The sequence below is a fragment of the Rhinopithecus roxellana genome, chromosome 6 (genome assembly GCF_007565055.1).
Source record: "Rhinopithecus roxellana isolate Shanxi Qingling chromosome 6, ASM756505v1, whole genome shotgun sequence".
Classification (NCBI taxonomy): domain Eukaryota; kingdom Metazoa; phylum Chordata; class Mammalia; order Primates; family Cercopithecidae; genus Rhinopithecus; species Rhinopithecus roxellana.
Window position 1 is genome coordinate 133,076,743 of NC_044554.1, and position 15,917 is coordinate 133,092,659.

At 39.7% G+C, this 15,917-nt stretch overlaps 1 protein-coding gene across 5 annotated transcripts in view; it reads left to right on the forward strand.

Annotated features, from left to right (window-relative positions):
- OSBPL3 (oxysterol binding protein like 3) overlaps nt 1-15,917 on the forward strand; it is a 183,671-nt gene that overhangs the window by 130,729 nt on the left and 37,025 nt on the right. For all 5 annotated transcript variants that reach the window (XM_010375927.2, XM_030932420.1, XM_030932422.1 and 2 more), the window contains 3 exons: nt 6,519-6,653; nt 8,151-8,244; nt 14,208-14,458. In XM_010375927.2, coding sequence (XP_010374229.1) covers nt 6,519-6,653; nt 8,151-8,244; nt 14,208-14,458 — 480 coding nt within the window. The remainder of the gene's footprint in view (nt 1-6,518; nt 6,654-8,150; nt 8,245-14,207; nt 14,459-15,917) is intronic.

Genomic DNA, 15,917 nt, shown 5'->3' on the forward strand with positions numbered 1-15,917 from the left:
ACCCGCTCCTGTGATACCATCTGTCCAGTTGCACGGCCTCCCTGCTTCCCCTCGTGGGTGCTGTTCACCTCTCTGCCCTCCTCTTCTGGGTGCTGGCCGCAGCTGGCTCATGGACTGGGGTCTCGGGCTCAAACGCTTTCTTGAGCGTATGCTGCTAATTGCATTTTTAAACTGCTCCCTACCCCTGAACTCTTCTTTCTTTTGTATTTCTTCACCCTGTTTCACTCCTAAATGTCACCCCTTTCAGTAAGTGATACTGGAGTGGGAAGTATAGAGAGAGAAACATTTTCTCTTGTTACTACTGAAGAAACCTACATTACTCTGACCTGCAGTATCTTGGTTCCCTGCCAGCCTCCTCCCCCTCTAGCCCTTTCTCTGTGGCTGTTCCCTTCTCCCTTTTCTGTGATTTTATTTTTCTTTTATAGAATGTGGCTGTACACTCTGAGGGAAAAATAATACTTCATTACAATTAAAGTGTCTCTTGGTCAGTTAAAAGTATGTTAAAAAGTTCTTTCCTCAAGACTAGGGATGTTTATCCAAAATAGTCTTTGCATGTTTAAAATGAGAAATTTCAGAAAAGTACAAGTAGGTTACTCAAAAAATAAGTAGGAAAGAGTAATGAAAATAAGAACTGTTTTTAAGCTATTTTTTATATTATATGCCTGCTTCAGATATGCTAAATTTTTATTAAGAAATGAATTAGACTGAGTACACTTAAAATAAAAAATATAAGGCAGGTAATAGACAAGAGGTGTGTGTTTATATAAGTTTTTAAAAGAAGTTTATAATGTTTAATCGTAATCCTTCATCCTTCTTTTCCTGTCCTCAAAAAAAAAAACAAACCCCTCACACACCTTCACTCCTTGGGAAGCCATTGTGCTGGGTGGTGAGGCGAGTTGAGGCTGAAGTCAGTCAGTACATGGACTATAGGGCCCGGGGCACCCAACCCATTTGGAGACCATATGGTGCCATGTGTGAACAGGCCCATCCGCTCGCATGAGCCTCACCCTCTGTCTGACAGAAGCTCATGGGTCTCTACTACTTCTGAGGCACATGCTAGTGGTTAAGTATGATGTTCCTTTATAGAAACGCTACCCCCAAGAGGTCACTTTTCAGATATTTTAGACCAGACCTAAACTGTCACCGGCAGCATTGAGCACCTAAACATTACTTACGGCGCCTTGACTTTGGGCCTGGGCAGGCCCTCTTTTGAATCTGCACATTTTCTAAAAGCAGGACCCAGTCATGGCCAGGATCAGCCATTACTGACCAGCTGCCACTTACTATGGTATTCTCTGGAGTTTGTGCATGTTTTCAGACAGTTATTTACCTTTTTAATAGTATTATCACAATTTACTTATTTAACAGGTAATTAAATACATAACCTTCATTTATTCTTTTGTGAATTTATGCTTGGCATGTCTACTTGGAACTATTTGTGTTTTGGAAAGGAAACCAAAATCACAAGCCTTTTAAAATACATGTTTTTAAACTATATATTTAAAACGCATATTTTAAAACTGATCTTAAAAGTAACATACCTGAAAGCCGAAATGCTGTACACTGTCCTTGAGAGGTAACAATAACGTTCTTCAAACATACACCTTCCAAAACAGCCTTCTTGAGTCTACATGCAGTTGTCATCTGTATCTATTTCCTCTTTCAGAAATTTTCTGTTTCCCTTATTTTTATCCCTTTTATCATAGAGTGACTCAGGCTAACTTTCCCAGCAAAGGTAAAGTTATTGTTGCCTTCAGGACATAAGCAGGAAAGTAAGTGAAAATGGCCTCCCAGACTGAAAACTTGACTCCAGTTAACTTTTTTTCAGTAACTCTGTTACCTCTGATACTCTATTGGGAAATAACAGTCTCCAACAATGGGGTCAGCCCAAGGTGCTCTCTTTTTGGAACTCTCACTTTCTTTGCTCACTTTGTTACCTTTTCTTTAGCCTCATATATTACCCATCTTTGGTGTTGGGCCTGGCTAATTGAATTCTAAAATGCCCACGTTTTTAAAAATCAAATTACTCCACAACCTACAAATTTCTCCTGTTTTATATTCCTGAATGTGAAGATTTAATATTATCAAGTTATCAGTTCTGAGATTATTTTAGATTCCAAATGAAAGGGCAAGTGACTTTGGGAGGTAACACTATACTATATCCAATGTCCATTTGAGAGACTAAAAAAGGCCAAAACTTTTAAAGAAAAGTCTGGAAGAGAAGGGAACTTAATTCTTTTAATTGTCTGTTTGCTATATCAGTGTGCCTTTGAATGCATTACCTCACAGAATCCTAACCATGACTCTATGAGTTGGATGGTGGTGGTTTCATTTGAGAAACAACAGAACTAAAGCTCACAGAGGTTAAATAACTTCCTCCAGACACACAGCTTGTAACAGACAGAGCTGGGATTTAAATTCACATCTAATGAGGCCAAAGCAATTCTTTTCTCAGTAGTATACACTGCTATATAATGAAGAACAGTATGCCAAGCTAGAAAATAAAATACTCATTGAAGCTCCAGCAGTTAAAATAAGATGATGATGGGTAAGAATGGGATGGAGTAACTCTCTTAGGCATAAACGTTATTTTGTATATAAAAGAAATACAGATTATGGTTCGAAAAGGCATCAAAAACCAATGGCAAAGAGATGGATTATTCAATAAATTAGGTTGGCACAGCTCAAAGAAGTTTATTACATTATTATTATTAATTACCATTATTTTGGAGTTGCCCAGCCTGACCTTGAACTCTTGGACTCAAGCAATCCTCCTGCCTTGGCCTCCCAAGTAGCTGAGATTATAGGCATTCACCACCCACCATGCCCTGCTCAAAGCAATTTAAAAAGAAGTTTAAATCTTCATTGCATGCTAAAATGAATCAAAAGCAAATTCAAGTTAAATATAAAAATTCAAACTGAAAAATATTAATGTAAATATCAAACTGCTAGAATAGGGAAGATTTTCTAAATTGGGGTACAATAGAAAAAAATTTCAAAAAGAATGTTGATTAGATCTGACTCTCTTTTAGGAAAAAGTAATGTGTGTCAAAAAAATAAGACAAATAATAGACTGGGAAAAATATTTTCAGTGAAATTGACAGACTGAGATAATGCTAAATCAGTGATAGTGTTTTTCATATGTAAGCAATGAACAAATAATATCAAGTAACTTAAAACTTTAATAAGTAAATGGAAAAAGACCATAATTCTCTCTCTCTCTCTCTCTCTCTCTCTCTCTCTCTCTCTCTCTCTCTCTCTCTCTCTCTCTCACACACACACACACACACACACACACACACACACACACACACACACACAGAGAGAGGAAGGGAGGGAGGGAGAGAGAAAGGGAGATAGGTATGGGTTTTCTTTTTTCTCCTTTTTCTTTTTCTTTTTTCTTTTTTTTTTTTTTACTTATTTTGCAATATTTGTAAATTCACAGGGAAGTACGAAGAAATGCAGAGGGAGGTCCCATGAACCCTTCATCCAGCCTCTCCCTACATTAACATCTCTACAAGCTTGTTTTTTAAAAAGGAGTAATTATTCAGCTTAATGAAAATTAAAACAGATTAGCTCAAAAGTTTTCTAAATTATGGTATGCAGTGCCCTTAATATAGAAAAAACAGAGGTTTCCTTATTTGTTGATGTGATTAGGTAATATATATTTTGCCTTAAAGGTTATTAATAATTCTACTTCCAAAAGTTGATTCTAAGAAATAACACGATACAAGCAAAGATATATTTACAAACATGCTAAACCATTTTCGCAAATCTGTAAACATCCCTAATTTTATTACTCTGTGACACAAATATATAATAAAATATTTATCAATTAAAGTTCATTGTCTCAAAGAATTTTGAATGGTCTGGGAAAATGTTCACAATATAATGGTTAGTGAATGAAGCAGACATTAAATTCTAAAATGCCCGCCTTTTTAAAAATCAAATTACTCCACAACCTACAAATTTCTCCTGTTTTATATTCCTGAATGTGAAGATTTAATATTATCAAGTTATCAGTTCTCAGATTACTTTGGATTCCAAATGAAAGGGCATTTGAAATGCCCTTTCAGATAGACTGTCTATCCCAGTTTTTCAAAATAAAATTTGTCCACAAATATTTTAATATGAAAATACCAGCAAGTTAATAGGGGCCACATCCACTCTCACATTCATACAATGGTACTTGAAGTGATACTTACTTGCATTTTTTAATTTTCTGTTTTGAATACATATTTTTGTTTTCAGAATGCATTTTAATTTTGAAAAAAAACTACCTTGCAATATTGTTTGGGCGAACTTTATAAAATTACATATATAGAGATACGAAAATAGCATGATTATTTCACAAGAAAAATGTGTCAAAATGCTTGTAGTGGTTGTTACAGTGTGAACTGTGAATGTCCCTTTCCCTCCCTTCTCTCTGTTTATTTAACTTAGGGGTGTTCAATCTTTTGGCTTCTCTAGGCCACATTGGAAGAAGAAGAATTGTCGTGGGCCACACATAAGATACACTAACACTAACGATAGCTGATGAGCCAGGAAAAAAAAAAATCACAAAAAAATCTCGTAATGTTTTAACAAAGTTTACAAATTTCTGTTGGGCCACATTCAAAGCCGTCCTGGGCCGTATGTGGCCCCCGGGCTGTGGGTTGGACATCCTTGATTTAACTTTTTGTAATGTAAGCAATAGATAAGCAACCAGTCATGCATTATATATGTGAAAGGAAATTATTGAATTGAACTGCCTGGGTTAATATTTTAACAAATGAGATCCTGAGTTGTTTAAGACACCATGTTGGAGACTTGGAGCTGCAGCAGTGCTGATGAGTTTTTAGTACATATAAGAAGACACCAGAAAGGGCTAGGGGCTAGGAGTATTATTTTCAGTGTTGGTCAGCCAGGAAATCCTTCGGACCCATGAGTCTAGGAGGAGGAAGATACAGAGAGAGCAGGAGTGACTAGTAATCAATTAATGAGTAGAACAAGTAGATAAATCATGAGCATCTTTTGTGACAGGAGCACACAGAAGACACAGGACAATTCTGTTGTTTGAGTGAGTGACAGAAGCTGTTCGTTATGATGTTTTCAAACTCGGTAGCTTTATGCCTGGCTCTTTTGAGGAGAGAGACCTTTTCCTTGAAGTTAACAGCTGTGATACAGATTCTAAAGTGATCTCTTTGTTAGGGTAGAGAAGAGGCTAGGTTTTCAGAAGGCTACACGGGTATTAAAATGGGTAGGATCATTAATACTTTGGGCAGATGCCTTATTTAGGAAAGGGATATATATTTCAACAGTTTGTAGATACATATTTACAAACGGAAGCAACCAGTTTGCAAAGGGACCACTTGCCTTTTATTACGAAAATCTGCTATGGCCCTCCTGTTGTAGCATCCTCTCCCTATGAGACTGAGGGGTGTGTCCTGAATTCAGACAATTTCTGGGCAAGATATAATCTGCCTTTTCCCCAAATTATTCTGGATGATATGGAAGCAACTTCTTTGCTATCCCAATAAAAAAATGTGAGTGGTTTTACTACTACCTGTCTACTCTGATTGAAAGAAATCAAATCATCCTGTCCTGAATCTGTTCTTTTTCCTCAAGTGCCACCTCCGTGAAGCCCTCCCCAAACAAAATCTCCCTAATCAGAATCAATCTCTCCACTTTGCCAGCACTTTGTCTGTTCCACAGGCCTGGTCTGATATGTGTTGGATGCATTCTCTCACCACTCATTCAGTCCACAAACCTTGTCTGGTTCATTGTTATATCCTGCCATGGCCAGCTCAGGACTTTAGTCCTCCCCAGAGGGAAAGTCCAGACCCAGCGGAGTGGAGAATAGAGGGTCATGCGAGATGAGAAAACAATGATATTCTGTTGTGTTATTTGTACAGAGGCTTATAAAGAGGACTGGGGACTTCCTTTCCGTGCAGAGTCATTGTGGGTGGAAAGAGACAGACAAAGAGAACTTATGTCATTCATCCATGAATAATAAATTATCTGCCACCAGGGTGCTCTGTACCAAAACACACTGTGTATTTGTCAAGGGACACCTCAAAAGCAAAAGCAGCATATTGTTCCTTCAGCATAGGGGCAGAAGAAAGCAACGTTGCTCTGAACCAGCCATGCAAGGACATGCATTCAGTGCAATGCAGAGGAGATTTTAGTATAAAAAGAAACATCCAGCAGTGGTAGCGAATAAGAGGATATGATTCAGAGAGCATTGGCATTTTTCCCTTTTTAAATGGAACAAAGAGTGACCTGGACAGTTGTTTTTTGCCTTGTGATTTGTTGCATGTGTGTGAGAAGTGATAGTGCCTGTAAGTGAGGTGGCCATATTGGGGGAGAACTTTGTGTTTTGCATGAGGCTCACTTCTCAGCGTTGGAGCTGACCTCTGCTTTGAGTTGCTTATTTGCATGGGCCTGTGACCTTGTGTATTGTGCAACTAAATCATTTATTTTCTTTCTCTTGACAGTGTTTCTAAATGTATACATTTTTGGTTTTGTTCTTCAAATAGGAAAACTCCCGAGATGAAAACCGAGCTCTAGTTCATCAGCTTTCTAATGAAAGTAGACTCTCCATCACTGACTCCCTTTCCGAGTTTTTTGATGCTCAGGAAGTTCTGTTATCTCCAAGCTCTTCAGAAAATGAGGTTTGAGCAATGTTTACAGTTAGGTGCCTCAAAAATCTCTCTTGTTGCTTTGCTGGTTAATCTGTTCAGTAAATAGTCCATAATCAGAAACACTAAACTCAGTGGCCCTTTTTAGTCATTGTATTCTGAGAGTTCTATCATAACTCATACCCAAAAATGATACCATATGTGAGAAGAAAAAGTAAAAGTAGAGAGCATTGGATATTTTCTCATTTCTGTAACTTGATGTGTTAAATTTGTTATGCTTTTTTTTTTTTTAAACGGAGCCTTGCTCTGTTGCCCAGGCTGAAGTGCAGTGACACAATCTCAGCTCACTGCAACCTCCACCTCCCGGGTTCAAGTGATTCTCCAGCCTCAGCCTGCCAGATAGCTGGGACTACAGGCATGCACCACCGCATCTGGCTAATTTTTGCATTTTTAGTGGAGACTGGGGTTTGATCATGTTGGCCAGGCTGGTCTCAAACTCATACTCCTAACCTCAGGTGATCTGCCTGCCTCAGCCTCCCAAAGTGCTGAGATTACAGGTGTGAGCCACTGTGCCTGGCCTCTTTTTTTTTTTTTTTTGAGACACAGTCTCACTCTGTTAGCCAGGCTGGAGTGCAGTGGTGTGATCTCTGCTCACTGCAACCTCTGCCTCCCAGGTTCAAGCAATTCTCGCACTTCAGCCGCCCAAGTAGCTGGGGATACAGGCGTGCGCCCCATGCCCAGCCAATTTTTGTATTTTTAGTAGAGACGGGCTTCCTCATATTGTCCACGCTGGCCTCGAACTCCTAGCCTCAAGTGATCCACCCGCCTCAGCCTCTCAAAGTGCTATATTTCTTCTCAAGTACAGGTTAATAATTTTGACTTCTACCTATTTAATAATGTAATATGTCTACTGCAGAGAAGGAAATTAGCATCCTGTATGTTTCTTAATCATGAAATTTAACCTACATTGATTTATAATATATAATAATTACATTTTTTTATAATGTGGTTATTGTAATATTAGTTTATAACATTATTTGTTTTACATTGATGCATAACAATTATACTTTCCTGAAGAGCAGTTATTATAGTTAATATTGCTTTGTGTCAGTGTGTACTAGTAATATTACCCCTTAAATATAGACATAGTCATCTTGTTTAGGTATTAATTCCCATAGAAGATACTTTTTACACAAATAGCTCAAAGACAAACTGTAACTCCTTCTACTCAAACACTAATAAATTCTAAAAATGCAGTCAGAATTAATAAGAATCTTTATAATAATAGTCTTGAGCTTGCTTGCTGTTTTTCTTGTGAGAACTAATTCAGAATGTATAAGAATTTTAAGAACAGGTATTTGTTGTGAATACCTCCTTGGCAGATTGGTATATGGACCTTTATGAAAACAGTACCCAAGACTATTTATAGTGTGGGACTCAACATGTTTGATCATTTGGAGTCAGGGTTTTATGAAAATCTGGCTCTTGTTTATTCTAACTCTAATGAATGTTATTTCTTCTTTCCCATAGATTTCTGATGATGACTCATACGTCAGTGACATAAGTGATAATCTTTCCTTAGATAATCTCAGTAATGATTTAGATAATGAGAGACAGACCTTGGGTAAGATTTACATTATTTAATCTCTGAAAAGTTTGGATTTTCATAGAATACTAATACGTTGTATAGTTAACTCTTGAACAATATGGGGGTTCGGGGTATATGCTGATACCCCACACAGATGAAAATCCATGTATAACTTTTGACTCCCCAAAGATTTAACTACTAACACTCAATTAACACATATTTTGTGTGTTATGTGTATTTGAGACTGTACTCTTACAATAAAGTAAGCTAGAGGAAAAAATGTTATTTAGAAAGTCATTAGGAACAGAAAAGATTGACAATTCATTAAGGGGATCATCATAAAGGTCATCATCCTGGTCATCTTCATGTTGAATAGGCTGAGGAGGAGGAAGAAGAGAAGGGGTTCGTCTTGCTGTCTCAGGGGTAGCAGAGGCAGAAGAACACCTGTATACAAGTGGACTGATGCAGTTCAAATCGGTGTGGTTCAAGGGTGAACGGTGTAGAGGACCTGCTACAAGCAAAGAGCTCTAGCAAGTACTGTGTAAGAAAACTAAGACATGGACCCCACCCCCTAGGATTTTATAATCTAGGAGAGGAGACAGCACCCACATGTGAAAGATGTATTAATTCAAATAAATTTATCTGCTTGTACAAATTTTTATTTTTATAAAGTGAGTGTATGCCAATTATATGAATATAAAAAACGTAACAGATACTTTTTTTTTTTGAGACGGAGTCTCCCTCTGTCGCCCAGGCTGGAGAGTACAATGGCGCGATCTTGGCTCACTGCAACCTCTGCCTCCCGGGTTAAAGCGATTCTCCTGCCTCAGCCTCTGGAGTAACTGGAGAATACAGGCACACACCACCATACCCAGCTAATATTTGTATTTTTTGGTGGAGATGAAGTTGCATGTTACCCAGGCTGGTCTCGAACTCCTGACCTCAAGTGATCTACCTGCCTCGGCCTCCCAGACTGCTGGGATTACAGGCGTGAGCCACTGTGCCTGGCCCAGATATCCCTTTTGCAGTCTAATGTTGTCTCTGTGGACATATTAGAATATGGTTATTCGCCCTTAAATATCAGGGGGGTTTTATAATTTAGGAATGTGATAGGACTTATATAATAAAAGATATGATCCGAGTCGTCATTTAGCTTCAGATTCTTCAAAACAACACATTTGAAAGTAACAAATGGCTACCTGTTGGACGGACCCCTCAGGGTATTCTAAGATGACCCTTTATTACTGCTTGATCCCAAGAAGGGAAATGATGGGCAGGAAAGATACTTCATAATGCTAGTTTGAACTGTGGAATATCTGGAGTGTCTGGCTAGCCCCCCAAACAGCTCTGATTTAGGACTTCAGTAAGCAGATTGGCCTGTTTAGGAAGGTGCCCTTAAAAAGAATCTGCCTACCTGGACAGTTCCCTGCATGGGTCCTTGTAGCATCAAACACTTACCATTGTTGGTACTCAGTTTGCCTTGGAGTCTCTAGGTTTGTCTGCACTATGCATTGGATACTCGAAGCACCACCTATTTTCATATCTACACGGAGGAGAGGGACCATGCCAGGCACCTTTTTGGTATTTCAGTGTTCTTCAGTTCAATGTGTATGTGTGAACTGATGAATTGTTATCTGAATGCTTAAGAGCCACCTTTTGGGGGACCACAGTATAGGGGAAGAAAACAGGTAGTTTTACCATGCTTTGGAAGAGTATCCTTTCAGTATCACACCTGCTAGAAGTGAGATGCTCATCATGGTTGGTATTTTGTTTGAAATGTTTCTTGGGAGATGAACCCCTTAGTGGAAAAGTCTAAGAACAGTGGGTTGGAAGAAGAAGGCCAAAAACACTGGAGCAAGTTTGTGTGCTACTTATTTTTCTAGAAAAACAAGGAGGCAAGTTGAAAGAGAAATGAAGAAACATCACTCCCTTGGCAAACAGCACACACACTAAAGTGGTGCTCCCACCGTAGATGAGGAGGATTGACGAATGTGGAAGTCCTCCATTCCTTTGAGTCTTATAGAGAGGGAGCCATAGGGAGTACAAGAGTTAATGGAGTGTTCAGAGGTCAAAGATAAAGAGAGGGCATGGTTCAGAACCTAAGACCACAGCTATGCTGTGTTGACACCAGCCAGGAAAAGCTTAGAGGTTAGAACTGGTTCTATCGTACTCTACAGCCATGTTGCTAGAATGCTAACTAACATTCCTTTTTTTTGTGTGTGAAGACAGATTCTCACTCTGTCCCCCAGGCTGGAGTGCAGTGGTGCGATCTCGGTTTACTGCAACCTCTGTCTCCCGGGTTCAAGCAATTCTCGTGCCTCAGTGTACCAAGTAGCTAGGATTACAGGCACACACCATCATGCCCAGTTAATTTTTTTGTATTTTAATAGAAATAGGGTTTCACCATGTTGGCCAGGCTGGTCTTGGACTCCTGGCCTCAAGTAATCCACCCGCCTCAGCCTCTGAAATTGCTGGGATTATAGGCATGAGCCACCATGCCTGGCCTACATTGCCTTTCTTGAACAAGCACTGGGCAAAACCCAGCTTTCTTCTTTGTCAGTGTTTGAATACTAGAAGTGTATGTCCCCCAGTTCTTTACAGACATTCCCATGGTTTGGGGGAGATTATATTTCTAAGCATCAATACTCGACTGAAAAGATTGGATACAGAAATAACCTTTACATTTCATGTCATCATTTTGCCTATGTTAGGACCAAGGTCTTGATACACTATTGTTGTTTGAGTTTATAGTAAAACATGAGATTTTTAGACTATTTCCTATAAATTTCTTCCCCACAATGTTGCTGGGCACATATTAGGATCTGTCTCTATGCTGGGTACTTTGGGGAAGTTAAGTGGTTAAGAATGTGGATTAAGGGACCAGACTTCCTTGGTTAGCCCCAGCTCTGCCACTCAGTGGTTGTGTGTTCTGGGACCAGATACTTACTTCCTCTATGCCTTATTTTCTTCATCTGTGAAATGGGGATAATAATACTGTTTACCACAAGTGGTAGTTACAAAGGATAAGTGGGAATAATGCACGTAAAATGCTTAGAAGACTGCCTGTCACAGAATAAAATGCCAGATATGTGTTAGCTGTTAGTAGTATTGGTGGTTATGATGGCAGTGGAATAGCACTCTTTCAAAATTTACATTAGTGGAATCAAAGAAAATTTTTTGAGAATACATGAAAAACTGTTTTCAAAAATGACTATAGGCAAGGCACAGTGGCTCACACCTATAATCCCAACACTTTGGGAGGCCGAGGCAGGAGGATTGCTTTAGGCCAGGAGTTTGAGACCAGCCTACGCAACATAGCAAGATCCTGTCTCTAAAAAAAGATACAAAAACTAGCCAGGAGTGATGTAGCATGTCTGTAGCCTAAGCTACTCAGGAGACTGAGGTGGCACGATTGTTTAGGCCCAGGAGGTCAAGGTTACAGTGAGCTATGATCACACCACTGCACTTCGGCCTGAGTGAGCCTGTTGAGAAGGACCCTATCTCAATAATTAATTAATTAGTTTTAAAACTGCCATTTGCAGCTACTTACCTATGTTGTATTTACCCATATTAAGCAACTAAAACAGGCTGGGCATAGTGGCTCATGCCTATAATCCCAGGACTTTGGAGGCTGAGGTGGGTGGATCACTTGAGCTCAGGAGTTTGAGATCAGCCTTGGCAACATAGTAAAATCTCATCTCTACAAAAATACAAAAAATTAGCCAGGCATGTTGGCATGCGTCTGTGGTCCCCACTACTTGGGAGGCTGAGGCAGGAAGATTGCTTGAGCTGGTGAGGCAGAGGTTGCAGTGAGTTGAGATTATGCCACTGTACTCCAGCCTGGGCAACAGACCAAACTCTGTCTCAAAAAAAATTTAATTTTAAAAAAGCAAAACAAATTCAAAAGTTAATTGGATGATTAGATTACCATGAGACGCACAGTGTGGCCCTGTTTTCATGTGTTTCTGTTCATCAGAGCAGCCCCTTTATTCAGTGATTGGCTTTATAATAAGTAAATGTTAAATATGGATGTTTAATAAAATATATATCAATAAAGTATGTTTATTTATATATAAATAAAAAACAAAATGCAAGAGATTTCATTTGAAAACAGGTACAATGGAGGATAGGAATTTCAGTGCATGAAACGAAGGAAAAGATTGATAGATTGACATACCTAAAATGGGTGTCATTCATCAAAATACTCCATGGAGCAAATTTAAAGGTAAATGCCAAGTGGGGATTAAATTGTAAAACAAATATAAAAACAAAAGAGTATGGTCTTAATACATAAATAGGAAGGCAGGCAATTCAGCAGAGCAAAAGTGCTCATGAAAGCACTCCAAACCACACGGGAAATCTTTTAAATGTAAGCTAAAACAAGGAGGTTACGCCGTCCACCTGACAATCTGACAGAAATTAAAAATGAAAATGACAAGCCTCAAGAGTCCTCAGGAGATGGATGCTCACATCTGCTGCCGATAAATGGGGAAGTTGGGGGCAGCCTTTTTGAAAAGCAGTCTGATTATGTGAATCAAAAGTTTTAACAACATTCAGAGTTATTGACATAGTAATCCCACTTCTTTGTATCCTAAGAAAATAATCAAAGATACAGGCAAAAAAATATGTTTACCGTCATTAAAAATGATGTTAAAAGAAAACCCTTAGGTTCCGGGGTACATGTGCAGGTTTGTTATGCAGGTAAACTGCATATCACGGTGGTTTACTCTACAGATTATTTCATCACCAAGGTCATAAGCATAGCACCCAAATAGGTAGGTTTTTGATCCTCACCCTCTATCCACCCTCCACCCACCCTCCACATTCCAGCAGGCCCTGGTGTCTATGGTTTCCTTCTTTATTCATGTGAACCAACGTTTAACACCCCTTAACAAGTGAGAACATGCATTTGGTTTTCTCTTCCTGTGTTAGTTTGCTTAGGATAACGGCCTCCAGCTCCATCTATGTTGCTGCAAAGAATATGATCCCATTCTTTTTTATGGCTGCACAGTATTCCATGGTGTATATGTACCACATTTTCTTTACCTAGTCTACTGTTGATGGACATTGAAACTGATTCCATGTCTTTGCTGTTGGGAATAGTGCTGTGATGAACATACACGTGCGTTTGTCTTTATGGTAGAACAATATATGTTTCTTTGGGTATATAGTCAGTAATGGGATTGCTGAGTTGAATGGCAGTTCTGTTTTAAGTTCTTTGAGAAATCGCCAAACTGCTTTCCACAATGACTGAGCTAACTTACATTCCCACCAGTAGCGTATAAGTGTTCCCTTTTCTCTGCAACCTCACCAGCATGTTATTTTTTGACTTTTTAATAATTGCCATTCTGACTGATATGAGATGATATCTCATTGTGGTTTTGATTTGCATTTCCCTAATGATTAGTGATATTGAGCAAAAACTGATGTTTTAGAAAAATTTTAAATAATATGGAAAAATACTCTGTTAGCTGAACAAGCAGAATATAAAATATGCTTACAGTATGAACAACACAGATGGAGAAAACATGAAATGAAGATACTCCAATATATAAATGGCTGATATTTTGGGATGGTGGAGCAATGAAATGACCATTATTTCCTTTATTATTTTCCTGTAATAAACACAGTTGTTTTACCAGAATTTAAAGTGATTTTTTAAAAACTTTACAAGTTTTTATAAACAGTAAGCAGCTATAGGCATAGAAATCCAATTTCCAGTTTTATTCTAAGTGTGTATGAGCTACGAGGAACTAGATTTTGAGGAGCGATTCAGGGTCTTCCCTGTGAATAAAGTCGATGGGTTTTAGTGTGTGTCAGTTTGGGTATTTAATTGCTCAGAATTCTTTTGCTGATTTTCTGACTTCCAGTCATACTCTGGACAACTGAGTTTAATAGTAACATTGAGTACTTGCTAGCTAAGGTTTTATTCGTGGTTTAAAAATAATAGAATAAAATGAAAAGCTTTATAGAGACAACCAGGCCTCTTTCCCTTTCAGGGCCTGTCCTTGAAAGTGGTGCGGAAGCGAAGTCCCGGAGAAGAACGTGCCTGCCGGCACCCTGCCCGAGCAGCAGTAACATCAGCCTGTGGAACATCCTGAGGAACAACATCGGGAAGGACCTGTCCAAGGTGGCCATGCCGGTGGAACTGAACGAGCCCCTGAACACACTGCAGAGGCTCTGCGAGGAGCTGGAGTACAGCGAGCTCCTGGACAAGGCCGCGCAGATTCCCAGCCCCCTGGAAAGAATGGTGAGGAGTCAGCCTTCCCTTGTCACTGTCCAGCCTCAATCCCCGAGCCACGAGGCCATTCACGGGGCCCATCAGAGAGACAGCCCCTGTTCCCTCCGGTTTCATTTTGATTGTTCTATAGACAGGTTCATTACTCAGAGCTGTCTGGCTTCCTCCGCCTGGCTGTTTCCAGTCACCTTGTCTGGATTTGGAGGCAGGGTTGGGGTGCTTCTCTGTGGCACTCGGTGCCTGGGGTAGTTCTGTTCTGTGGGTTTATGCTTCCTCTTCCTCCAGAAGCCTTCTAGCTGATTGTTCCAATGTGCCCGGCTGGAAAACATGTCTTTAGGGCTGTCTGCATGTTTATTTTTACTTCCCTGGGTGGACAGAATTTAATTTCTCGAGCTGTTTTTCTCATCCAGGGTAAGTTTCCTCTGAGAATGTTTGTGTTTATTTCTGGAATTGTCCCATTGGCTCCTAGGTTTTTGGAAAATAAAGTTCACTAGAGGAGGTTTTCACATCAGAAATACTCTTTTTTTCTCTCTCTTTCTTATTTTATAGAGTACTTAAAAAAAAAAAAAACTCTTAGAAAAGCCCACCTTCTCTTCTCTACTCGGCATCAGCTCCAGTCACAGCATGCTGGCTTCCAAGTATTTCTCATCTTTCCCCCATCTCATGGGTAGGGAGACTGGGAATGGAGAACTCAAAGGGCAAGACTCGGGCAGATCAGCCCTCTATGACTGTGACTGACTTTGTTCTTGAACGTGGGCTTCTGTACCTCTTTTTGCTTCTTCATGTTCAGTGCCCTTAGAGCGGTAAGGTCATTGTCTCTATGGGATGCTGGGACATCAGTGTCCCCCAAATGCAGAGTCTCTCTCCTGGGCGTTTGCCAGTTGGCTGCATTGGAATTGGAGTGGCCCCTCGTCTTCACAGACCTAGCCCTGCCGACACCCCACATTGATAGAGGATGCTATTCTTTTCTACATTTTAAGCATTCTGTAGTTTTAGCGCTTAGTAAAACATTATTACTTCTATGATTTGAAGATTGAGGGGAAATCTTACCTGCTGTCTGAGAGGGATATCCCATCGTCATTCTGCCCAGTCTCCAGGGCCTCCCCTATCAAAGAGACTTTCTTTTTTTGAGTCAGGGTGTTTGTCGCCCAGGCTGGATTACAGTGGTGCAGTCCTACCTCATTGCAACCTCGAACTCCTAGGCCCAAGCAACCCTCCTGCCCTGGGGCCCAAAGTGCCGGGATTACAGGCATGAGTCACTATACCTGGCCCAAAAGACTTTCTTTCTTGTTACTGATAATCAGGGTGGGAGACAAAAACAAGCTGTCTTTTTTAAACTCTTCTTGGTTACTTGTCCCCAGATAATTTTTGCTGAATAAAAGGAAGGCAAAACTTCTAGAAATAGCTTCTAAGGCAAGTGTTAAAAGTCAGCATTTGTGGACAGCTCTTTTCTTTAAAGGAAATGATTGGC